Below are 25549 nucleotides of genomic sequence, written 5' to 3'. Positions count from 1 at the left end.
CCTTTAAACAGTTAAGAACAACTAAACACCAGCATACACCACCTGTATGGTCACACAAACACATGCAGATGTACACACAAACATGAATGTGTGCTACACTGCAACCCCACTAGTAGATTACAGGTTCCCTTAGAATTCGTGAGGTGAATTTCTCATCATTGACTGGAGTTCTGGAAAAAGACGTCTGCATAATCTTATTGTATAAAAAAAACTGAAATAAACATTATCTGCTTATCCTTTCAAAAAAAAAAAAAAAAACGGAAATTAGGAGGTTTCAATAAATCTCAAATCAATTATGGTTCTCTTAATTTTGACTGGCTCCTAAGATTGGGCCCAAAGTTCCATCTTAATGATTTTGTAATCATATGTTACCTCAGTTCATTTCCTTCCTTTTCTTTTCTTTTTTCCTTGTTCATGTTCTTTTTCTTTCTTTTTTTCGGGATTGGTAGCTCAAGTTCCTGAATTCATCACACTCAGTGTTGTCATGTGTGACCGCATATGCGCATATCCATATGCGATCATGGCATATGCAATCATGGCACATATGCGAAAATATGCGATCGCATATGCGATGTATGCGATCGCATATGGGCCATGGCGCATTGATTTATTTTTATTTTTTTGCAAAAAAAACAACAATTTGCCTATAAAAAGGCTTCCAAATCTCCTCCATTTGCAATATTCTCACTCCAAAACTCTCTTACTCTATTTTTCTCTTACATTTCTTAATTACAAGTAGTCTCTCTCTCTCTCTCTCTCTCTCTTGCATTTCCTACTTCCAAGTGATCTTAATCTCTCTCTCCTACATTCCCTCTCTTGGAAGTTGGAAGATCAAGATTCAAGCACTTTCAAGTTTCAAGGAAGATAGCTTGTTGATTTTCTACAATAATAAATAAATAGCTTGTTGATTTTGTTGTTACTTCTTGTTAACTATGTTGTTAAATGTCGATGAATAGATGTTTAATTGATTTGATCTCTCTCAAATGTTTTTTAAATATGTAAAATTAGTTATCTATTAACTTAGAAAAGTACTCCTTAGTTTCTTATATTTTTTACATTTTTCCCTATTATATATACATATATATTTTAATTTTTCAAAAAAAAAAAGTGATCGCATACGCGATTGTGTGATCACATATGCGCATAGGCATATGCGATCGCACATGATCGCATATGCAATTCCACAACATTGATCACACTCTTTTATCATTTTTACAAAGCTATACTGAGACAGGTCTGAACATCACATGACATCGTATCCAACTTGAATTTGGAAGGATTTAATCGATTTCTTTCTTGGCTTGCTTAAGAAACTCTCAAGGGTCTTACCCTATCAACCAATTCTGGCATGGTCAATCATTTCAGGTTAGGACTTGATCTGCATAAGGTTTGATGATGCCATCTTTAGAAACAAGCGGACACCCACAAGTGCTGTTTCCATATGAAACACTTGGATATTATTTTGTTCTGGTTCTGAGTTGAATAGTCATGCTCTCAGTCCAAAAGTCTGATCTCCAAAATTGTTGATTCCATCCCTCACTATTGCTCAGTCTATCCTGGTTTATAAAATTGAGTATAAGTTTTTTATTGCTTGTCATTGAAGCTGTTCCTGGCTTCAGCTATTTGATGTTGATTGTTTCACCTTTGAATGTCTTTGTAGATTCCTGATGCCGTCCAGCCTGATCCCAAGGAGGACGAAGAGAATCCATTATTGGGCACAATTAGGGCCAAATGTATCACCCAACTGTTGCTGCTAGGTGCCATTGATAGTATTCAGGTAAGCCGTAAGCATCCATTTCTTATGTATTTCAAGATTGTTAGACCAATTCTGTTTGTTGTTATCTATTTAAAGATTTCATGTCTGATAGACATCCAACTTGATTATTTATTTTGTAATAAATTTGCAAGGCAGATTGCTCCATAGGCTGTGGTACTTCGTGTGCCATTTAGCTGTTCTTTCTGAATTCTCTTGTTGGTGAAGCTGGAACCTGTTAGTCTTGTAATCTTTTTTGTTTAGAACAACTACTAGTAGAATCAGGTCACTAAAATCTGAGACACTCTCCAATTTCTTTTAGAAAATTGATTTCATTACATCCTTGAAACTTGCAGAAGAAATACTGGAGTAAATTGAAGGCTCCACAGAAGATTGCTATTATGGACATTTTACTTTCTGTTCTAGAGTTTGCTGCTTCATATAATTCTTATTCCAACCTCAGAATGCGTATGCATCATATACCTCCAGAAAGGTAACAGTTCTCTTCCCAAGTTCCCCTTCCACCCAAAATGCCGAGGATTTTAGATGTTCAGCAGCACTAACTCATGGTTCCACAGGCCACCTCTGAATCTTCTTCGTCAGGAAATAGCAGGAACTTCCATTTATTTAGATATCTTACAGAAGACAACTTCCAGATATAGCACTGATAGCAAGGGATCCACAGATATTAATGGTTCCCATTCTGTTGATGCATCTTTTATCAATGATCCAAGCAGTACTGAAATTGCTGGTGCAGAAGAGAAGCTTAAGGGAATGGCAGAAGAGAAATTGATATCTTTCTGTGGGCAGATATTGAAGGAGGCATCTGACCTCCAACCTAGCACTGGCGATGCTGCCAGTGTGGACATTCATCGAGTTTTTGAGCTGCGATCTCCAATTATTGTTAAGGTACAGGATATATCTGGGCCTCTATAACTTGTTGACATTCATTGAGTTTTTGAGCTTTGATCTCCAGCTGTGGTCTCCAATTACTCAGATATGCATTCTGCAACAGGCAACAGCTACATACATTTCAAAATTTGAGCCATGTGCAAATTTTGTTCTTGTTGTTGTATCCATCATCAACTTATTTACTAAAGATTCGAACAGATATTGCATTCTTATGTAACTGAGGTTGCTTTTAGGTTTTTTAACCTTTTAACTTTAACCTTGTGGTTGCTACTAGATACTCATACTCCTTGGTAAGTCTTTGAAAAACTGTGACCTACACCTCAATCAGTAACATCTAAACCCAGTTTGTCAATTCTATAGTCATTTCTGTCATTTAAAAGCCCCTACATAGCCTCAATATCTTCATAGGACTTTATTGTTGGTTTCATAGCTGATGTTTTTCAATGGTTTGAAGAAAATATTCCTGCTTGTATCATGAATATTATCTAAATTGACATGCCCGTGCCAATTTCTTCCTGATGTTGCAAATTCATTGAGAAAATTGTATCCCTTATATCAAAACCTACTTCCCGCCAATTCAAATAAATTGTGTGAGTGTTCTAGTAGGACTGGGTTGAAACTAGAGCTGAAGAGTGCTACCACGCCACTTCTCAGTGTATGAAATATCTTATATCATTTCCATAGTTTCAATGGGATTAGAATAGCTTGTGCATGTTGCCATTGTCTCTGGAGTAAAACTCTGAAAATTGAATCATTAAATTTTAAGGAGGCTGAATTGAATCACATCTCTCTCTACAAAAATTAAGCAAACTTACAAAATTGAGAATTCAAAATTTGAAAAATAAGCTCCCAACTCACCCAACATTCTAGCATACCATGTCACATTTTAGGGATCCACTAAGTGCACCCACCCCTATTGCCATACGCATCCACCCCCTCTACATTTGGTAATGGTACTAGTGTATTGCCAAAAACAGAAAGGAAAAGGTATGAAATTACCAGTAACAACGGGTGTAGATTTAATTTTCCATATTTATGTTATAGTTATATAAATTCTATTTGCAAGGTGTTTAGGAAGGCCATGCTAGATGTTGTGGCTTGGGCTTCTGATGCAGGATAGATGACCTAACCTAGAATGATGCAATGAGATCATAAACGGATTATCTAGAACAATTTAAAGCACAAAATAATGCTATTATATCACAAACTTCAAAAAGTCAAGTATTTAACTATGCTTATGTTCAAGACTAAATCACAATCCTGCAGTTAGATCTTATAAAACATGATTAGATAAGACCTATGGAAGGTAGAACTTCCATCTAGCATAGGGATTGATCTAATTCGAAAGGGAATCTCTTGGTTTTGTTGAAGGGTTTAAGAACTAGAGTTTTAGGATTTGGGGATTTGGGAATTAGGGTTTGGAATTAGGGCTAGGTGGAATTAGGATTTTGAGAACTAGGATTTGAGACTTAGGGTTTTGGGAAATTAGGGTGGGGATGTGGGGTTTTAGAGATTAGGGTTTAGGATTGGAGTTTTGAGAAATCTGGGTTTTGGGTTGGAATCGAGGGTTTTAGGCTTAGGGTTATGGATTTTAAAGAGGAAGGAACAAGGAAGAAAGAGGGAAAAAGAGAGGAGATAGGTTGGTCGTACGGACGGTTGCACAGTCTTGTTTGTACGATCGTACAATCATGTGTGGAGGTCTGCGTGGTGGTACGGTGTAGGGATGGGTTTGGTTAAAGCTTGATGATGATGATGATGGATGAGGGTTGAAGAAAGAAGAATAATGGAGAAAATAAAACAAAGAAATAAGAGAATGGTGTAGGGATGGAGAAGAAGAAATACCTTGAAGAGGAGAGAAAAGTAAAAAAGATAACTAGGGAATCGCTCCCCGTGGTTTCGCACCACCAATCCAATCATAGGATAATTTTTTAATTTTTAATTTTTAATTTTTTGGCTCAATCTCAAAGCAAAACGGGAGAAATCTCTTTCATTCATAACATGCATAATGGCTAGGGTGGCGAGTCCAACCCTTTATAGTCTCAGAAAAGACCTTTTACAAAAAGACACTCTCGTATAAGACTTTCAACATAAAGATACTTAATGAATTAAAAATGTTCCTAACTCCCTGATCTCAACACAATTATAAGCTATACAAAAAATAACAATACACGTAAACAAACTAAACAACTAAACTATTTCGTGGCCCATGAGATGCACGATCAAGATGTTTGATAATGATCCAAGCATCATCATGGTCCACGATCAAAATCCAACGGTCCAATTGTGTCTATCAAGCTCCCATATGCAGCCCACATGCATCTTCCTAGTGTAGGATCCTTAAAGATGCAGGAACATGTACGTGGAGTCTTCAATGTGGCTAGGAATGTGAATTGGGCTAAGTGGGCCCCATGTAATGGTCGTCTAGCCATAAGGAAACTAGCTCAGCCCTCCTTTGGTATAGTGCTCGGATATTCTCATTAGCTTTGGTGCTACAGCCTTCTACTAGTTGCCCTTTAGATTTTTTGTCTAGTCTTGTTTGTTGGATGTTTGTGCTCTGGAAAGCCAATATGATCTTGTTAATTGGAACTTGGTCATTAGTGATCCCTTATGGTGATGGATTAAAGTTTTGTTTTATTTTCTTTGCATTTGGGCAGTTGTGCTTGGATGAAAAGAAAAGGAAAAGGATTAAAGTCATCAGTGATCTATTTTTGTCAGTTGTGTGGAACCTTGGACTTATACATGTTTTTGGGTTAAAATGGATTCTTTCATGGGATCTCTCTAGTAGGCCCTTGGGGAAAGAATCAAGTGGATATAACAGCCATAATGGCTGAGGGAGAGCTTTGATACCACAGCTTTTGAGTACCCTAAATTCTATTACTACTCCATCGGGTTTGGACTACTCAACATTAGTGTATGGTTATCCTGTGTGAAGAGAACCAAAGAGTTGGGATGGCTTGATCTCTGCCATTGGGTGCCTAGTTGCTTCTGCCCTTCACCACTTGGGAGTGCTAATCCCATCCACATTGGATGGATTACAGCAAATTGCCTACCATGAGGTCTGTCATGCTTTGTATGGTTGATTTGATCGTGCACCTGGTCGGACTTATCCTTAGACTTGAGGCTACAGAGGGACTTTGTAGTCTTAGTGTAGTTGACCCACGTGATTGGGTACATGCATTAAGATCCGGTTGAAGCCCGATGTACTCCAACAAGGGACCAACCAATCACATTGTTTGTGGCTAGATCTTGCTTGCTTATTAGACACTCCATCAAGCTATAAATAGTTCTCTAGCATCTCGAAATTTTTTGAAAAGGTTTTACAATCATATTGAACTCTTAAATCTTTTGATTTTACAGAAGTTGATGGAAATGTAATGGTCGGATCTTTTTGTGGTCAAGTGTGTATGCCATTGATAGTGGAAGGATTTGGATCCATTTGGGTGCATGTGATAGATAGTATTATAGACCTTTGATGTTATCGGGTATATACCCAAGTCCATAGGGGTTCGGAGCACCATACTTTTCCTAATTATACTCCTAGGACAACTGTAGTCTCCTATATAAGATGTTGGGAATATGCAAGAGAGTCAAAACGCAAAACAAACACCCCCACCCATCATCCATGCGGTCAACCTTTCAACGGTTCTCAATCTCTACTCTTCTTCGATACTCCTATAATGTGGAAAGAAGAGGACTCTGAGCTTGTTCCTTCATTGGAGAGAGATCAAGAAGATACCTTCATTGGAGAAGGAACGACATTATCTCATGGACAAACAATGGTATGATCTCAATCATCTGTTTTAGATTCTTGTAGAAACTTGATAACATACACATCGGGATAAGATACAAGGGTTAAAATCTGGATTTTACTAGTTTTCCCTTCTGCCTTTTGAAAATCCACCAAAGTTGGTCTTCTGTGTTGTAGCTCTACGAGGTGGCATTTTGGTCTTGTTTCACAATAAATTGCGTTGCTTTTCAAAGAAAAAAAAAAAAAAACTTTCTACCTCAGTTAAGCCAGTAAAGTAGTTGGTATGTTCTCTTTGCTGCTAACTTTTCTTGTCTGAATAGCCACATCTTGTTCGGTATAGCATCATTGACAGTTGTGTTCTGCTCCCATTCCTCTACGCTTCTATGGTTGTAATAGCTGGTTTTGCCTAAAAATGAAAAATAATTATACAGCTGTACTCTTTCAGGTGCTTAAAGGGATGTGCCTTATGAATGGCCAGATATTCAGAAGGCATCTTAGAGAGTTCTATCCATTGATCACGAAACTTGTGTGCTGTGATCAGGTAATCCTTCATAATTCTCCCAGGCACCTACTTTTATTTGCGAGACCAAAATTTCCAATTGTTCTCTACCATAAACTGGATTGAATGTGTGGGTCTTATGTCGTGATCCACTTATTATTTTGCATGGAATATAAAATGACCTGCACTGGATTGTGAGCAAGAACACGAAGCTGAGATATCGAGTGCTACTGTGGAGAAGGGCATCATTAAAGCTAGTCCTGTCTCTGGGTTGGCAATGGAACCGGCAGGTTGATATAAGACCTATGAATGTGATCTGAAACATATAAACTGACTTGTGAAGTCAGAGATCTCATCTAATAACACGGCTGTCCTAGGCGTGTGGACGGGCCCATTCAACACCCACAAGTGAAAACACACCAACTGTTTAAACATGACTTATACCATTGTAATGCCTTTTTGTTTCTTTTCTTTCTTTTTCTTTTTTTTCTTTTTTTTTTTTTTGGCATTTCAGATGGATGTCCGTGGTGCTCTGGGGGATCTCTTCAGCACGCAGCTGACTGCTCTATTGCCTTAGGCGCTATTCTTGCATGCACCATTGTTCAATTTTCTGCAGGAAAGTGGTATTCCTGCATTTGCCCAGATCGACAATTCTTAGCAGATCTAGACCATAGCCATTTTAAATGTGCGGCATGTGAGATGTTTTCCCATTAATTCCTGGTTAGTTTGAGGGGATTTGTTCCACAAGAGAATCTCACGGGAAGATAGTCGTCAAAAAGTGTGCTGATTGGAAATTTGTTGATGTTATGCATGCACCCCTAATATGTTCGTTTGTTATTTTACTGAGTCGAAAGAAATTTCTCAAGAGCATATCAGCAGGATCTTTAATGATGACACCGTTGAAGTAGCGAGTGGTGCACTTTATCACCACTAACTGAGAACAATTAGTGTGAAGGATTTGAACTGCCATTGATTGGTTTCTGATGGTCCTAGCAAATTCACAGAATGAATCTTCAGTTTTGAGCATACCCACCAGCAATATTGTTGCATGCATGCATATGGGCAAGTTCACTAACGCAGCAGTAAACTGGAGTGTATTGTATGGGCTTCATCCCACAAGTTGATGCTACGTTGTCCTAGGTTTTGAAATAAAGCAAGCTGGTGAATGCCATGTAATGAATAGCCTTTCTTCCAATACCATCTCTGTTTTTGTCAAAGTGATACTATCATACAAGATGCCCAGGACGTAAGTTTTCTGTTGGTGCTTTCTGTTTCTACAAGCTTCTTATTTTTTTGAGCAAAGAGCACGTAGAGTGACCATTCCTAAAACATGTAAAGACACAGATTGGGTTGCCAGCAAGTAGTTTCTTGTTCTGTGGAGCAATGCTGAAGGGAAGTGGATTGTGCTCATATTCCTATGATTTTGGTGGCTTGTTTTCCTACTTTCTGCTGCTGCTGCTTCTACTTCTTCTTCTTCTTCTTCTTTTCAACTTTAATCACTCCAATATCTAAACGAAATTCTCTCACAAACCACTACAAGTGGTAATTGAACCAAATGGGCTTCCCTATTTTTCTCCTTTTAGAGTTTGATTTGGGTCGTACATATACCCACCATAATTCAGGCATATCTAAAACACGACCTATTGTATTTTCTATGTTCATCTTGATGACTCGTGGAGAGAGACTAGCTGCTGCATGTGTGTGTGTGTGAGAGAGAGAGAGAGATGCTCACGGCCAACCAGTTGGATGTGTAATATGCTGCCAGATAACATCTATGGTTTCAAGTTTGCATGACATACCTGTTCAAATTGTTCAACCCACCATCATGAACAGCATTTTGTACCGATCAGGTGAGTCACACCTTTATTCATTATATGTGTGGCCCACCTAATAAGTTGATCAGGCTTATTTTTAAACTAGGTGATACTGCTGATGGGACCAACCCATTGAATTGGTGGCATATCGCACAAAAATGACAAATCAGAACTTACATGGACATGAGGACATGAGAATCTTGCTCGTCGTGCCCCCCCCCGGCTCCTGATTGCGTGTGCCTTACTAAATCACCTTGTTTGGCTCATGCTAACCATGTGATCAATGGCCAGGAAAATGAAAATCAAAGTTCAACCGCTGAACATCTATCACAATCAGAGGGTAATCATGGATTTGGATCACCTATCATGTGGGCCGCACTTTTGGTGGCGTGCTCCTTGCAAGAATCACTTTGATAAGATCATCCTAACAATCCCCAGCATAGTCATGAAAGTGAATGACCCAGTGATTGTAGGATAAGCGATATAATCATGAATATGGAAATCCATCATCTGGACTTGCGATCAAATCATCCTGACCAAAAGTGGCAGAGGAAACAAATGGACTATAGATTGATTATAGGTTTTAAAAAAAAAAAAGTGTTTGATCATGTGATGATGACTTGTAATAGTATAAATCTCTAAACCATCAGTCGAAATGATTATTCTAACAATTTGATTGATTTCAACCAAAATGAATGATCCAAACCCAATAGTCTCACAGGCTCGCTCAAGCTTCATTTGTCGATGGTTCTTTCTTGTCCGAGCCAAAATCTTGAGCCTTGTTTCTAGAGGGAGATGTATCCAAGTCGGCTTGAGTTTGGATAGACAAAAACATGGAGTAGAATACCACCATCAGCAATTGAACATGAACAGAAATAAGATGTTGTGTCGGGATAAGGTCTAGTACCCAACATAAGTCAGTGAGAGTAAGATCTTGTGCAGAAACATCTCAGCACTGTGCATCAGACTGAGAATTAGCCTTCCAATCATCCTCTGGGTTCCCAGTTTGAGTGAACTCTTACAAAAAAAATTGTGATTCTCATCACATATAAAAACACTGGAAGGTTGCTCTTGAGAACGAGATCCGTAGCAGTTTCCTGTATCATATCATCATGTGAATCAAGAAATGTAAGGGTTGACTAATAGGTGGTGGTCTTAATGTTGCATCCAAATTCATCACCTTTCCATCAGGGGCATTCATGCATGTGGGCCCTGTTTGAATGTTTTTAGATTGAAAGCAGTCGTGAAAATGAACAGATGTAGAAGACACTCCGAAGGACAGTGACTGAAGTTCCAGATTGGAGAACCAACAATATCTTGAAAGAAATACTAGTGAGTCAGCACAATGTTAAATGGCTAATGGCTATTTTAGGTACAGTATATAACCATTTGGGTTATACCCACACATACATCAACTGGGCCCCACAAGAGCTTGGCTACATGGGAATGACAATGGAATTGACTCCATGCAATCATTCCCCTATAGCATGTGTGTGTGTGGTCCAAATGGAGGATCCAGAACAATGGTTGGTCGTCCCATGCATAGGTCAATTAATTAGATTTGGGGACAGCTAACATTCCCATGGAGTATATAAATATATAACCAATGTAAGCTTGCAGTGGAGCCGAGCGGGTAGCCGTTGGATCTTAATAGACCCTCTTCAAGTTTAGGTACTCAGAGATGAAATGGTAAGGGGCTAGCAAGTGGTAATTTGGCTATTAGAATACCCACGTTCATAATCAGGATCATTTAGCCCGATGGCACATTTTCAACCCGATTCTCGCCTCCATCTATTTCGGTTTGTTGCAATTGATGGACCAGTTGGATTTATAACAAACAACAGTGGACCCCAAAGCACGACTCTACTGTAAGCTATGTAGAGTTGACAGCATGTGAAACCAATATTGACCGACCTAGTAGGGCCATTGAAGGCAAGGAGGCAACCACATAGATGAAAGGTCATACTCGAATCATTGGTGGTACGTATTAAATAGCAAGGGAACAAGATAAATCACATGACTCCCATCCCAAACCCCACGCATCACCTTAGTACAACTATTTGGTATTCATGAGTGGAATTTGCCAACAATTGATTTCTAGAGCATGCAAGTGTAAACAAGGCCGTGCTAGCATGGTTTGTGATTGAGAAGGGGCAAAAAAAAAAAAAAAAACTGATCTCTGGAACCATTCTGGTTTTATAGTTCAAATTAATTTATATTCCACATTTTCTTTCTTGATCCTGAATTATTGTCAACGATTGAAAGGTTGGGATTTTCCCAGGATATCTTTTATTGCCACGGGACATTCACAGCGGTGCCATAATATCAATGGTTTGGAGCACTGAACTTTGGCCCCAGTTGGACGAACTAAAAACCCGAAACTACTGAACAAACTCAGGTATTTCTAAAATATCATTCTATTAAAAAAATCCAGTGTTTTAGGATAGGAAAAATAAAACAAATGATCTTGGATGCAAACACCCACACCCACAATCAACCATGGAAGTCGTCCACTGTCCTATCATTCGCAAAAAAAATGGAACCTAACCTTCAGATGCAAGACCACATCTTCTAACTTCTGTAACCTGCAGCCATTCCAGTTACTCCAGGAAGTGTGCCCCTGCATTTTTTCACTGTTGCACCAAAATGAGAAGGCACAAATAATGCAAGCCCCCAACAAAATTGATCTGGGTACATGTGACTGTCCAACTACTGGTCAATCCAGTCCTTAAACAGCAACATCATATAAAGAGGGACGTTCACAGCAGCAATGACTGTAAGCAAACGAAGCATCCGTATAAGTCGTTGAATCACAATCCTTGCCTTTGATTTATGAACCCGTGGTACTTTTCCAGTGTCATCTGGCTTCACCTCTGTGTTCATATCTACAGCATAAGATGCCTCCAATTCTTGAGCAGCATGCTTCTTTGCCGTCGGACGCACCACAGCATTACCCCTGTGATGAAATAGTAATAATCACAAACTGATGTTGAACTCTGAAGTACCATTGGACACAGAATGCACATACATGCATGACATCATGCCTGTGTTAGCACCATCTAGCATGAATGCTTACAAACAGTGAGAGAGCCTGCATGCATGAAATCACACACATGAAAACACACCTTCCGGTCAGTCCACAGTCACTTGAACTTGCAACTGGGGCCTTCTTTAACTCTTTCTTTACCAGATGTGCCGTTCCCTCTGCATCCCAAATCATCTCATACTCGCAGCTATCATCTTCATCCTTCTCTTTAGATCCAGCCTTGAAGGTGCTTCTTATCGCTCTTCCAATGAACTCCATGACATGATTATAGTGATGCCAACAGCCCAAGCCGCTTGTGGGCCAAAGGAGGAGCAAAAGAAGGGTCACCACAAATAGGGATAGATACCTGATTATTTTGATTCCAGAAGCACAAAACCTGAGTGTCACTAAATGGTGGCAGCCAGTCATGGACTGGGACACATTCATATGTCTGATGGAAAGCAATCACTAGAATTCATAACCACGTTAGTACCATATGTAAATGTGTGTTTGCATTGGAAGGAAACATAGATGAACTGTTACTGCATCTTCTGAATCACTTGTGTTTGAAGATCCCACAGCAGTGGCAGAAAGTAACATGAATGATGGGTACAAGTTTCCCTGTTGCCAACTCAAGGTCCCTACCGTGTGCTGCATTGCATAAAGTGTATGATTAGATTTACTCCCTTGGCAAAAACCAGAATCAGCTGTTATGAGCTTACCTCTGTAACTGGCCCAGCATGTGTTGTGTGGATCACAGTACATTGATCATGATCGTGACCTGACAAGACAAGTATCTGCAGCCAATCCCCAATATAGTAAATTGTACTGATTAATTTAATAAAATGAGCTTCTATTTTCCCCTATTTTTTTCTGCACTGGTGCAAAAAGCATGAACAAGAAGAGATCTTACAGGTCTGATCATGTCCAGTAAATGGCCAGATGTTTCCTCACTGAGATAATTCTGATACCTATATCGGCAAAATATTGGACCATCACACAATGCAAAAGTTTCCAAGGCATAAGTTTGAGAACCATCATCAATGTGATTCTCATAATTGCTTCGCAAACATTTGAGAACCGGCTGCCCAATTGACATTTGACACCAATCCTCCTTTTACCCATGTTTGGGACCAGATGGCATTTCATATCTTATGCATATATGAAGCAAATTTGCATAACAATAAATTGCTAACATTATTATATATCTCCACAGGCATGTGGGTTTGTTCAGGGTCACCGTGTCAGTAACTGTCCGAGTTGTATAGATTTCTAGCAATAATCAAGCATATGGCATTGACTGGGATAGCTACATCTGTACAAACATAAAAGATCTAAAAGCATCGAATATCATTGAATCCACCATTCCGCTCTATCAAGGGTCATACCTTTAGTTAGACCATAGGTCATCAAGTCTTTTCTTACCACCTCCATCCACCATTCCGAGATTCTTGCCTTTCTTGTGTTTCACTTTTCTTATCACCTCCATCCACGTCCTTCTGAATGCAGAGGAATTGGTACAAGTTGAAGGCTCTAAAAGGGCAAGGGGAAGGCCCAAAAGGACGTGGATGGAGGTGGTAAGAAAAGACTCGATGACCTATGGTGGATGGAGGCAAAGGCAACAGGGATGTGGAAAGTGAAACACAAGAAAGGCAAGAAATCTGTCTAACAATGAATGAGATCCTCTGCATTCAGCGCCTCTGGGGTGGAAGTTGCCAGAATCTCGGAATCTTCCTTCCTCATCTCCTTCCGATCTAGAGTCGATGCGGTAGCCTTCGAGCAAAACTCGATTCTCCACGAGTCGATTGGTCTCTGCTCCATGTCCCCCTGGGTGCCTTCTGCAGTCTCCACCAACAAAGGTATCTGGATCCGAATTCAGGGAATCCCCATCCACGCTTGGAGCAGACCAACTATCGAACAGGTAGCAGGGCTTTTTGGATCCATTGTGGACATAGATCCCATTTATCTCTCAGGGGCTTTTTTGATGTTTGCCAGAGTAAAGATCATTCCCTTTCCTGGAGTGGCCTTATCTACTTCACTGGATCTGGAGGTTGAGCAACTATCCTTCCCAATCATCACGTCCATCGAACCAGCATCCCTTCAGCAGGCACGGGCTCATCGCTCAGTCCAACCTTTGGCCCCTGATTATACACAACCTTTGCCTGGCCCCAATGTGCTTAATCCAGCCACTCAGCATAACCAGACGAACAGGGAAGCTCTTCAAGACCATTATAGCCGCAAGGTAACAATGGACAACCAATGCACTTCCCCTGCTCGACAATATGCCTCACCTGATTCCACCAATCAGATTGCACCCCCCAACATTCCATCTGGAGCCGAGGACCAAACCATTCCCATAGACCAACCTCAGGTCTACCCATCCCACAGTCCCAGGCCTCATCACACTCAACCTTCCGCCATTGCCAACCCAGTTGTGAACCATCCAACCTCCCCTCATCAGGCCCTTCCACCCAGCATTGCCAGCCCGGCTATGAACCACTCGACCTCCTCCCTTCAGGCCCTATCCCATATGCCTATCCAAGTCCCTCATCCCGATCAAAACCATAATCCTCCCCGACCTCCCCTATGCTCCGATCCAATAAACACTATCCCCAGACCATGCTCCACTCATATGGATCAGTCCTATCCCCCTGCTACTCATTCCAACCCTCTCAATTCAGACCCATGCCACCTTCCCTCCGATTATTCTCAGCAGGCTCCACAGCTAGGCCCTCTTACCAACACCAACCCTAATCACCTAACATCCCACCAACCTCAACTACAGTTCACTCCAGCTGCTCATCATTCTACACCCCTCCAATCTCAACCAATTCCAACCCCCGCTCAGCAAGCCCTCCAGATAATCCTCACAACCAGCTTCAACCCTCATCACCCTTCGTCACACCAACCTCAACCAAATGTCATTCCAGCTAGTCTAGCTCATCACACTGACAAGGTCTCTGCTCAAATATTTCAAACCATTGACAACTGATTTGTCAGCTGTGAGAGGTGGAATTGGATTGAGGAAGATCCTACCTGCCTAGGTAGGATTTGCTTAACTGATGAGGAAGATACTCTATCCCCCGTCTACTCAGATTCTCAATCTGATAACCCAGGACCTTCAGAGCTACCATCCACTTCGGTAGAAGATCTTCGTTTGTGGGTTGATATCAGGGGTCAACAGGACCCAACCTCCAACATCACCCAACCTCTATCCCCATCATCCATGCCAACATTTCACCTCTGCTCAAAAAGCGCCCGCATCATCAGAAAGTCTTAGTCCAGGAAGGCTCGTAGTCTGGCATTGAGGAATAGGGCCGTGATTGAAGGATGGGTATCCGATGCCTAGCATCCTTTCTTGGAACGTGCGCGGCGTTGGTAACAGACCAACCATCAGGTACCTGAAACGGCTGATAAGAACAAAGAAAATTGATATCCTTCTTTTGCAAGAGCCCATGCTTCACTCATCCAAGAGAAATTTAGTGGCTGCCTCCTTGGGATTTCAACAGACAATAGAGGAAGATTCAGCAGAAGGCAAGATCTGGATCCTGTACAACCCACCTTTCAATGTCCTGCCAGTTTCAGCATCCAAGCAATGTATCACAGTTCTTGCTACCTCCACAGACAACAATTCATCATTCCTGATCTCATCAGTTTATGCTGCATGCAACAGATGTGCAAGAGAATCCCTATGGAAGAGATCCTCTTGATATCCAGATCCAGGCCTGAACCTTGGCTGGGTTGTGGGGATTTCAACACAACTATTAGCCCTGAAGAAAGAATTGGGAGCTCCTCTTCCAACTCAAGGAGTATGGAAGACTTTAAGTTAGCCATCGGCAATGCAGGCCTCCTGGATGCAGGTAATGTGGGCTCAAGATTCACCTGGTGCAATAATAGATCTGGCCTGAGCAGACGTTGGGCCAGGCTGGACAGGATGATGTTCAATTCGGCATGGTTGCAGGTGGCTTCCACCTTATTAAAAAAAAAAAAAAAAAAACTAACTTGTACCAATTTACTTGTAACAAGTTTGGTTCTTGGTCTCTGTTGCACATGACTAAACCATCTAAGTTTACTTTCCCGAGCAAAAACAAAAGATGCCAAACTTCCAGGTATATCCAGCCACAATTTGAAGGATGTGATAAATTGTCTTCATGGGTTATGAACCAGAAAAGCTCTCATTCATTATTAGACAGATTTCTTGCCTTTCTTGTGTTTCACTTTCCATCATCTCTGTTGCCTTTGCTTTTATTCCTGTACTTTATTGTTTTCTTCTTAATTAGTCCTTGTTACATGGAATGTAAATGGATTGAAAAAGATTAAATCGTTGCAATTCCATTGTTTGAGTAGAATAGTATATTTGATAGTTTTTGCAGACATAGCAATTAAGGCAGCCTTTCATGAAGAATCCAATATGGTTATTAAAAAAAATAATAATAATAAAATTAAAAAAATTAAAAAATCCTTGTTTTCTGGATGCTAAGCTCATCAACCTTTAACTAGGATCCAGATAATTATCTTTTTTTTAAAAAAAGAAAAAAAGAAAAAAAGAAAAAAGAAACAAGATCCAGCTAATTATCGATCTGGTTCCATCTTTAATTCCAAATTTTTTATTTACAGACTCCTTTAAGCATCTCCTTTGCCGATTCTTACCCTGAGTCACACAAGGGGATTTCAGAATAGATATTCAAGGGATGACTCGACTCCCTCTGTAACTAGCATCCTGTTCATCTAATAGAAATAAATGGCCAAAGCACACCTTTACTGGACATTGAAAAGTCAATAACCGCTAATAGGTAGGGCTTTGATGTTCCAAAGAGGTCACCATTTCCCTTCAACCTCAGTTCTCACACATTTCTACCTTTTCCTGGTATTCCATGTAAAAGCAAAAAAGAAAACAAAATAAAATTGTGGGACATTCAACAGACATTCAACAGAAAACAATACCAAAACAAATAAACTCTAATTGAACAAGTTCTAGGACATGAGATTTCTTAAACAGGGATTTGAATACAAGAGACTTACGTTATTCCTTGATCAGGATGAGCACGAGAAACCCTCTGGAGGTTAATGAATAAACATATTAGAAACATTTCATTACTGCCAGTAAATACATTTAACTTCAGAATCCATGGTAAAACATTAATTAAAGAATACAAGAATGCTTCTATTACCAAAAAGACCTTCAACCATACAAAAAAGCTACCAAGATCTAAGTTAATCAATTCAATGAAGTTGATCAATTTTTCTAATTAAAGTGGGGTCAATGCTAAATTGGACATGTTAGATGCACTAGATGGAAGGTGGAGATGATGAATGAAGCATTGGATAATCTCACAAAGGTTTTGATGGATAGCCTCACCCTCAAATATGAGAAACTCATTCTCCATAACATTTATATAATCTCGAGAAAACTGTAAAGATTAAAAAAAAAAAAAAAAAATTTCCGAAGGCAAAACTACACAAGTCGCTACAAGCACCCTTTATATGGGGGGTGTTCCACGAACAATAAAGCTACTAACTTGACCAAATAGTAATTGTTAACTAGCTAATCAGGTAACTAATGGCCTGCCCGTTTTATCAGGAGAGCCGGTGCCCACCATCTGCTCGACGAAATGCAGCTCCCATTCCAGCTACTCTCCATACACCTCCAACCCTGCCCACCCCCTCAATCAACCCGCCCAGCCTTCCGGCCGACCCCACACCCTACCATACCAACCATTCTATCCCAGTCTTACCCCCTTCAGCCCCACCAGCTCTACCAACTCTCAAACCCACAAGCCCACATGCTTGTTGCCAAGCCTACCCGAGCATGCATAGCTCCCACGCAGCCAACCCCAATTACCAAACCTCCACCTCCCAAAACCTGGCTACCCTCACCCCACAGATCCCAACAACCTTCCCGGTCATCCCTCCCATCATTAGCAACCTGTGCATTTCCAGCGACCCCTCACACCTAACATTTCCCGCAACAAGCCCCTCCAACCCGTCCCACACAATCTGCAGCCCTACTCCACCCACAGATCCATGTAGTCCAGCTCTTCCTCACTTCCATGGCCAAGATATGGAGGTAGCAGCTCAAATTTTCCAAACAAAAGATAACAGGCTGGAAAACCCAGGTAGATGGAGCTGGCCCGGCGCATCCATCACAGGTAGCTGGGACCCGCTTCCTTCTGTCAGGCCTTCAGACTCAGACGGAGGCTACACATCTTCAGAACATGTTTCAGACTCGCTCTCAGACCCCCCCTGAGGCCCCCTGTTTGCACTACGGAGAGAGAGATGGAGCTTTGGGTGGATTTTAGGGGCCAATCAGATTTGATGCATCATGAATCTGCCCCCTCCCCAGCGGTTATCGAGACAAATCCGAGCAGGATCAGACAGAAGAAAAAAGCTTCGAATAGGAAGAATTCCCGGCTAGCGGGGCTGAGGAAATGGGCCGTTGAGATTGGATGGGAATCCGATGCCTAGCATCCTCTCCTGGAACGTGCGTGGAGTAGGCAATGCTCCATCCCTGAGACATTTGAAATAGCTGGTTCGCATCCACAACATAGCTATTCTTCTCCTCCAAGAGCCTATGGTTGGACCATCCAGGAGAAACCTGATTGCTTCCAGACTGGGCTTCCAGCTTTATTGCTGAAGAGCAGGCGGAAGGGAAGATATGGATACTTTTCAACCCTCCTTATCAGCTCCAAACAGTAGCTTCCTCCAGGCAGTGCATCACGATCCAAGTCACAACTAAGAGTAATGATCAGCCCATTCTTATCTCAGTGGTCTACGCGACCTGCAACAGAGCTGACAGAGTTCACCTGTGGGAAGCCATCACTTCCATGTCCAGAATTGCCAGCGGTCCGTGGTTAGTTTGCAGGGACTCTAACACCACTATCAGTCCAGACGAAAAGATCAGTAGCAACCAATCTGACACCAGAAGCATGGACGACTTCAGATCAGCCATTGGAGATGCAGGGCTGATGGATGCGGGGTTCTCTGGATCTAAGTTTACCTGGTGCAACAATAGAGCGGGGCAAAGTCGGCGATGGGCCAGATTAAATGTTATTCAATACTGATTGGATGCAGGTGTTCCCTCGAAGCAAAGTCCAACACCTAGCTCGGGTATTCTCTGACCACTCCCCCATTTTACTTTCCATTGAAGATCCTAGAGACAGTGGCCCCAGGGCCTTTAGATTTCAAAACATGTGGACGCACCATGAGGACTTTCATAGGCTGGTTAATGATTCCTGGCAGCGAGATGTTCAGGTCACCCCGCTGACCAAGCTGCTTCAAAAAATGAGCAGGCTGAAATCAACCCTGAAATCTTGGAATTTCAAGAGTTTTCGGTAATGTGTTCCGGCAAGTCAAGGCAGCAAAAGATGGCGTGATTGCTGCAGAAGCCAAGCTGCTCCACTCCAGATCCGATGGGGACAGAATCGGCCTTCACCAGGCCCAGGCGGCTCTTAAGAAAGCCCTGCTGCTGGAAGAGATTTTCTGGAAGCAGCGTTCCCGCATTTCCTGGCTGAAAGCAGGAGACCACAACACCAAATTCTTCCATGCATCCATCCTGGAAAAGAGAAGAAGAGCCACCATCAAATCCATTCAATCCCCATCTGGGCCTTCCATTACCTCTGCCAGAGAGATTGGCGAGGCTACGGTCAGCTATTATGCCAACCTGTTTTCGTCCACGGCCACCCAGAGTCCAGCCTCCCTCCTGCAATGTATTCCTACCATGGTTTCAGACCAGATGAATGTCCATCTCCTCAGTCCCCCTTCCATGGAGGAGGTTAAGGCAGCCGTTTTCTCCATCCCCGCTGACAGTGCGCCAGGCCCAGATGGCTTTTCAGGCAGGTTCTTCACCTCCTGCTGGGGCACCATTCAAGGTGACTTACTTGATGCGGCTATCGATCTCTTCAAGGGAGGCATAATCCCGAGAGCATTTCGATGCTCATCCATCTTCCTCATTCCCAAGAAGAAAAACGCAGCGACTTTTGCTGATTATCAACCTATCAGCCTATGCAACTGCATACATAAGATTTTCTCCAAGATAATTGCCTCCAGGCTGTCCCACATCCTCCCGTTCATCATTTCTGAAGAGCAAAGCGCCTTTGTCAAGGACCACTCTATTGTTGAAAGCATTTCCATCGCTTCTGAGATGGCTAGTGACATAGACCGGAGAGCTCATCGGAGCAATATCATCATTAAGCTTGACATGGAGAAGGCCTATGACAGGATGGAATGGCCGTTCATCAACGCTGTCCTTCTCAAATTCGGCTTTCACCCAAATTGGATCCAGTTAGCAGATCAATGCTGGAAAGGGTGCTGGTTCTCCATCCTCATCAATGGGAACTCGTATGGGTTCTTTCAGTCCTCCAAAGGCCTCCGCCAAGGGGATCCCCTATCTCCTGTCATATTCATCATTGCGGCTGAGGTTCTTAGTAGAGGCCTGGAAGAGCTATTTCTTGGCAGGAAATGCCTCCCATTCAATCTTCCTACGAGCTGCCCCATCATCTCCTATCTCTTATTCGCTGATGACACTATTATCTTTTTAAATAGCAGGACCTCCTCGATCCGCTCTCTCCTATCCTTCATCCAGTCATATGAGGAGACATCTGGGCAGAAGGTCAACCCATCCAAAAGCTGCTTCATTCTCCCAAAGAGAGCAGGGCTAGCAAGAGCAAGGCAGATCACAGACATGTCGGGTTTCCAATCGGCGTCGCTCCCCATCCTATATCTTGGCGTCCCTCTCCTCAAAGGGAGGATCCGATATCTCCACCTGCTCCCTCTTATCAAAATGATAGAACATAGGATCGCCGGATAGAAAGGAAAGCTCTTGAACCAAGCAGCCAAGCTAGTCCTCATCAAACATGTTCTTTCTAGTATTCCAATGCACATCCTCTCAGCAGTCAATATCCCGAAGAAAGCCATCCAGCACATTGAAAAACCGGTTGCATCCTTCTTTTGGGGTGCAACGGAAGGCTCCAAGAAGCACCACTGGGTTAGTTGGGCCGAGGCATGCCATCCGGTTATTGAGGGGGGCCTAGGGATCCGTCGTTTAGGTGAAGTTATGCAGGCCTTTCACTGCAAGATGGCTTGGCGCCTCATTCAAGGGAAATCCCTATGGGCCCAATTATTTTCAACTAAATATCTGCATAGGCATCTTTACCCGTGCAGGCTTGGTAGGAACTTCAGTTCGAGTATCTGGAAAGACATCAGAGGCAACCTTTCATTCACCATCCTCAACTCCAGGTGGTTAGTGGGAGAAGGCAACGTCAAGTTTTGGCTCCATAATTGGACGGGGAACAGCCTTCTGATAGGTGCGGCTACCTCCCCCAAAAGCCCCAAGACAAAGATAAGCTTCGATCTGATTTTTAAGACTCTTCTGGCAACTGGGATCTAGCCCAAGTTCAAGACATCCTCCCTGCCGAAGCCATCCATGCCATCCTTCTCAGCAGCGTTTGTAAATCTAGCTGAAGAGACATGCCTAGCTAGAACCTCTCTTCGAATGGGAAATTCACAACCAAATCAACCTAGAACGCAATTCAGGCTGCCAGACCCAATCGGAGATGGGCCCAGTGGGCCTGGAACAAGTTTCTCCCTCCCAAAATGGCAGTCTTCGCCTGAAAGGTGATTCATAATGATGTCCAGGTGGACACCGCAATCCAGCGCATTGGCATCAGTCTAGCCTCCGCCTGCGTCTGTTGCGGGCCCCTGCTAGCGGCCCCTCATCTCCGCCCACCGACGTCCCTCCATCCCACCCTTCAGCCCCCCCGTCCCACATTGTTCTTCCCTGATGCTCAGCAGCTCCCAGCAGGCTTCCAGCTGCCCAACCAGTCCAAGCAGGCCTCCCAGTTCCTCTTCTCCCCCTCCATCAAAACTTGCGGCCCAGGATCATTGTCGGTAACATGCCTCCGCCAGTCCCCCCAGCCCCTGCAACTGCTTCAGCCTCCCTAGTAACATTTCCTCCCACTCCCTAGGTGGAAGACTTAGACTATCTTCTTTGCAACGGCTGGGTTGCCCTTCAGGTTTGGAATCACTTTGCCCGCCTCTTCCAGACCCCTATCATCCCCCACCAAACCATTCAAGCCCGGATAGAGCAGTGGACCGCTATAGCTTCTAGATCCTCCCCTCAGAAAGTCCTCAAAGGATTGGCCCCATTCTTCATAATCTGGGAGATGTGGCTTGGTAGGAATGGAGCCAAATACGAGAACATCCAGTTTGCAGCCGGCCCCATTATCAAAAGAGCCTCCAACTGGTTACTGGAGATTGGAACTCAGCTCCCCTGTTCTAGTAGGTCGACCCGGATGAGGAGAGCTCTCCAAGGCTTCTCCACGGCCCCGCCTCCTCCCCTCTTTCCATCTGTCAACACCAGGATAGTCACATGGACGCAACCAGCCGAGAACTGCAGCAAGTTGAATGTCGACGGTTCGGCTCGAGGAAATCCCGAGGCTGGCGGTGGAGGAGGAATTTGTAGAGATCATGCAGGGAATCTCATCTTCGCCTTCCACAACAGCTATGGTCAGGTTTCTAATATGGTGGCGGAAGCCAGAGCGATGGTAGACGGCATTAAGCTTTGCAAGGGGCTGGGGCTTTCCTCTGTCATAGTCAAAACTGACTCGCGTACTCTCTTCGTAGCTGTCTCTAACCACTCTAGCTCTTGCGGTTGAAAACTCTGGTGCCACCTAGAGACCATTCACCAGCTCTCTCTTCAACTCAACCTCAAATTCAATCACACTTTCAGGGAAGGTAACTCAGTGGCGGATGGTCCCGCCAACATCGCTAGCAGCGGCGCCCCCGACAAGTTCTTCCTCAACCACGAAGAGCTTCCTAGGCCCATTAGAGGTTCCATGGTTTTAGACAAATCGAGGGTAGGTCAAATCAGACAGAGGCGAAGAAAAAAAGGAATTGGCTAATCATTCCCAGCCTGGCTCGGCCTTCGCTGTGCTGGTCGCTTCTGCACCCCCCCCCTCCCCCCCCCCCCCCCTTTCTGCCTCTCCTGCTTTGGCCATGCTGCAGCTGATCTCCTCTTCTGCTAGCTCCAGTCCCCTCTTTTCTTGTCCATCCATTTTGTTTTTTCTCATCATACGATAGGCAGGGCCTATTTTCCTTTTTGCATCCGGGCCTGCCCGAATGCCTGTACACTCTGTTCCATTAATACAAAGGCAAAAAAAAAAAAAGAAGGTAACTAAGTAAAACTCAAGAAATAAAGACCAAAATAACATGATTGTGGACATAGGTCCAGTCATGCATTCCATTGGACTAAACCATATATGGCTTGATTTGGAGAACCATACAACTTGGTCCTAGTGGCCCATAGAGCCTCAAACCATGGGCCCACATGATTTGGTGTATGATCAATCTCCTTGATTTTGGGCTCCACTCTTATTTTTATCTCATACTGTTAAACTGGATGGCCACTTGCATCAATTTTCCCCAGGTTGAAAACATTGAGCTCCAGTTGCATTCCATTGACTAGACCATATGGCTTGTTTTGGAGGATCATACAACTTAGTCCTAGTGACCCATAGAGCTTCGAACCATGGGCCCACATGATTTGGCATTTGATCAATCCCCTTTATTGATTGAAGTTTCTCTCGTACTGTTGGACTGGATGGCCACTTGCATCAATTTCCCCCAGGTTGAAAACATTCAGCTCTAGCGAATGAATTGAAAAGTATCACTTGTAAAAGGTCTGTGTTCAAGTCTTCTTCAGTAATCCAAGTGCAACGCGACAAAGAATGGCGTTTCCACTTCGTTAAGGAGTTCAGGTACACTAACACAAGACATTTTGGAGTTGATCATCAAGAACATCTACAATCTCATCTTCTACATCATTTGGTGCTTGTGGAATCTGCATAACCTGCTCTCCTGCATGCTCATCCTCATGATGCTCAATATAAGCCATAAGATCTTCAATGGTCTAACTTGAGGTGCAAGATCAACTAAGCAAGTACCATCGCCAATCTTCTTGGCAATGGGGTAAGGACCCATTTTTCAAGAATGCAGCCTGTGATACACAGTAAAGAAATTGTTCCAGTTTCAATTTAACCATGTCTTGTCGCCTTCTTTGAGTTCTGCAAATCGTTGGCGTGCATCAGCTTACCCTTGTAAGTCTTATAACTGAAAGCAATTTTTTCTGTAACTTATGAATGGATAACATGCACATGCTGACATGCATATTCTGCGAGAAGCCCTCCGCTTCTACACTTTGTTGAACAACAATCGATAATCAACCAGTTGTCCTGGCATAATCTCATAAGCTGAATCTGATTGGCAGCAACCCATTAGATCTATTTATGGAACTGTTCTAAGCTAATCCTAGATGTGGAAGCATTACATTTCACAGAGATATTGTCACCAACCAAACAATAAAGCAAATTTCTATGTTCTTATATGAATACAAGAGTATTCACTGTTCATTCACCATGGACATCTGGTGGAGCATCTTGAGAATGGCAGGGTTATCCTGGGCCATGCCTAATGATATTGCTGATCTTTTCTGCCTTTCGCACAATGATCATCGTGGAGTGCTAGGGAGGAGGAAGTGGATAATTATCTTTCTTGCAGTCTTTTGGGCTGTGTGGGTGGAGAGACAATCTCTGTTTCATAAATCAATCCTCTTCAGTCTCAGGGGTGCTCTCCAAAGTTCTATCTTTATTTAGGGACTGGGCTCAGTCTTGTCTATGTAGTTTTTTCTTCCTTGGGATGCTGGGCTTTTCTTTTTCTCTCAGACTTGGGGCTGTGATTGTATTTTTGTTTTTTCTAGTTTACTGTTTTTGTGGTTTGTTGTTTGTTGCTCTTCTTTTTCGTAAGAAATTTCTCGTCTTTCAAAAAAAAGAAAAAAAGAATACAAGAGTAGATAAAGATACAAGTTACCCCATACCCAAGGTTGGCTGACTCAGCAATTTTATGCCTCACAGAGTCAAAATGATGCAGACACAGTGGGAGTGAAAAAACTATCTGAATTAGGTGAGTTTTCTTGCGACTCGAAGGCTCATAAGAGTCATTTCCTCTTCTTCTTTTTCTTCTTTCTTCCTTGATTCTTCTACTTAATCTCCTCCTTTCAGTGTGGCTGCTGCTGCCGCGGTTCCCATTCAACCCTAAAACTAAAAGGAGAGAAACTTTGAAACTCCAGTAAGTGTGATAGTTGATATACATGCACTATGAAATTGTACACATGGCACAAAAGAAACTCATAATTAAATTGTCCACACTGAGTTCCAATTTAGATGGACTGGATACAAAAATTTACACCAATTTAATTTCATAGCTTGCTGATAAGTGGATATTTGGTAACAGTTGAATGAAAATTAGATGGTCCGAATTCAAAATACATATGTCCATTAATCCCAGGGTATGATCCTTCAATCAATATGGTTTCGTGATGATGAACTATCTACCGGGGATCTACAGCCTTGTATACAATTTCTGAGTACATGAATGTCAGCCACCAAACTCTCCCTGATGTGTAGACTCCAGTGACAGTTCACCGCCCGCCATTATGAAAATGGTGGTGAGTGGTGACTCATCCTCAACTGTGCACTCATGCATGCCTATCTAAAAACCATCCAAATAGTCGGGTGTATTGTGGATGGAGGAGTGACTCTAGGATAACACTAAACAAGCAATCTTAACCATTGACTTGATGGTTATCAATTAGATGGTTAAATGTAAAACAGTGAGCGGTCCAAATTCCAGGAGCAAAATCAGATGGTTGCCATCCAAGGTGTTCCATATCCGTTACGATACGCCCATAAAGGCCAACACGTATAGATAATGGCCATGGCCGTTATGCAATATGGGGGGCGAAACA

At 42.6% G+C, this 25549-nt stretch overlaps 2 protein-coding genes and 1 long non-coding RNA gene across 3 annotated transcripts in view; 1 reads left to right on the top strand and 2 right to left on the bottom strand.

The window, feature by feature from the left end:
* The window catches only part of LOC131251844 (brefeldin A-inhibited guanine nucleotide-exchange protein 5), a 57917-nt gene extending 49584 nt beyond the window's left edge, over positions 1–8333 (top strand). The window contains exons 30-34 of the mRNA XM_058252832.1: positions 1661–1777; positions 2110–2246; positions 2332–2662; positions 6859–6954; positions 7427–8333. Of these exons, the coding sequence (XP_058108815.1) occupies positions 1661–1777; positions 2110–2246; positions 2332–2662; positions 6859–6954; positions 7427–7489 (744 nt within the window). The 3' untranslated portion in view covers positions 7490–8333. The remainder of the gene's footprint in view (positions 1–1660; positions 1778–2109; positions 2247–2331; positions 2663–6858; positions 6955–7426) is intronic.
* A 2792-nt stretch (positions 8334–11125) lies between these two features.
* LOC131251842 (uncharacterized protein C630.12) overlaps positions 11126–25549 on the bottom strand; it is a 39542-nt gene continuing 25118 nt past the window's right edge. Inside the window, exons 8-13 of the mRNA XM_058252831.1 lie at positions 16774–16808; positions 12665–12722; positions 12474–12548; positions 12245–12402; positions 11852–12118; positions 11126–11682 (exon numbers count right to left, since the gene is read on the bottom strand). Of these exons, the coding sequence (XP_058108814.1) occupies positions 11436–11682; positions 11852–12118; positions 12245–12402; positions 12474–12548; positions 12665–12722; positions 16774–16808 (840 nt within the window). The 3' untranslated portion in view covers positions 11126–11435. The remainder of the gene's footprint in view (positions 11683–11851; positions 12119–12244; positions 12403–12473; positions 12549–12664; positions 12723–16773; positions 16809–25549) is intronic.
* On the bottom strand, positions 17192–24138 carry LOC131251843 (uncharacterized). The gene is made up of 2 exons (XR_009174040.1): positions 22923–24138; positions 17192–17308 (listed from the first exon to the last, which is right to left on the bottom strand). It is a non-coding gene; the product is annotated as an uncharacterized LOC131251843 (long non-coding RNA).

Source organism: Magnolia sinica, chromosome 7 (assembly GCF_029962835.1).
Source record: "Magnolia sinica isolate HGM2019 chromosome 7, MsV1, whole genome shotgun sequence".
NCBI lineage: Eukaryota > Viridiplantae > Streptophyta > Magnoliopsida > Magnoliales > Magnoliaceae > Magnolia > Magnolia sinica.
The sequence above is the reverse complement of the archived record's forward strand: the minus strand, read 5'-3'. Positions and strand labels throughout refer to the sequence as shown.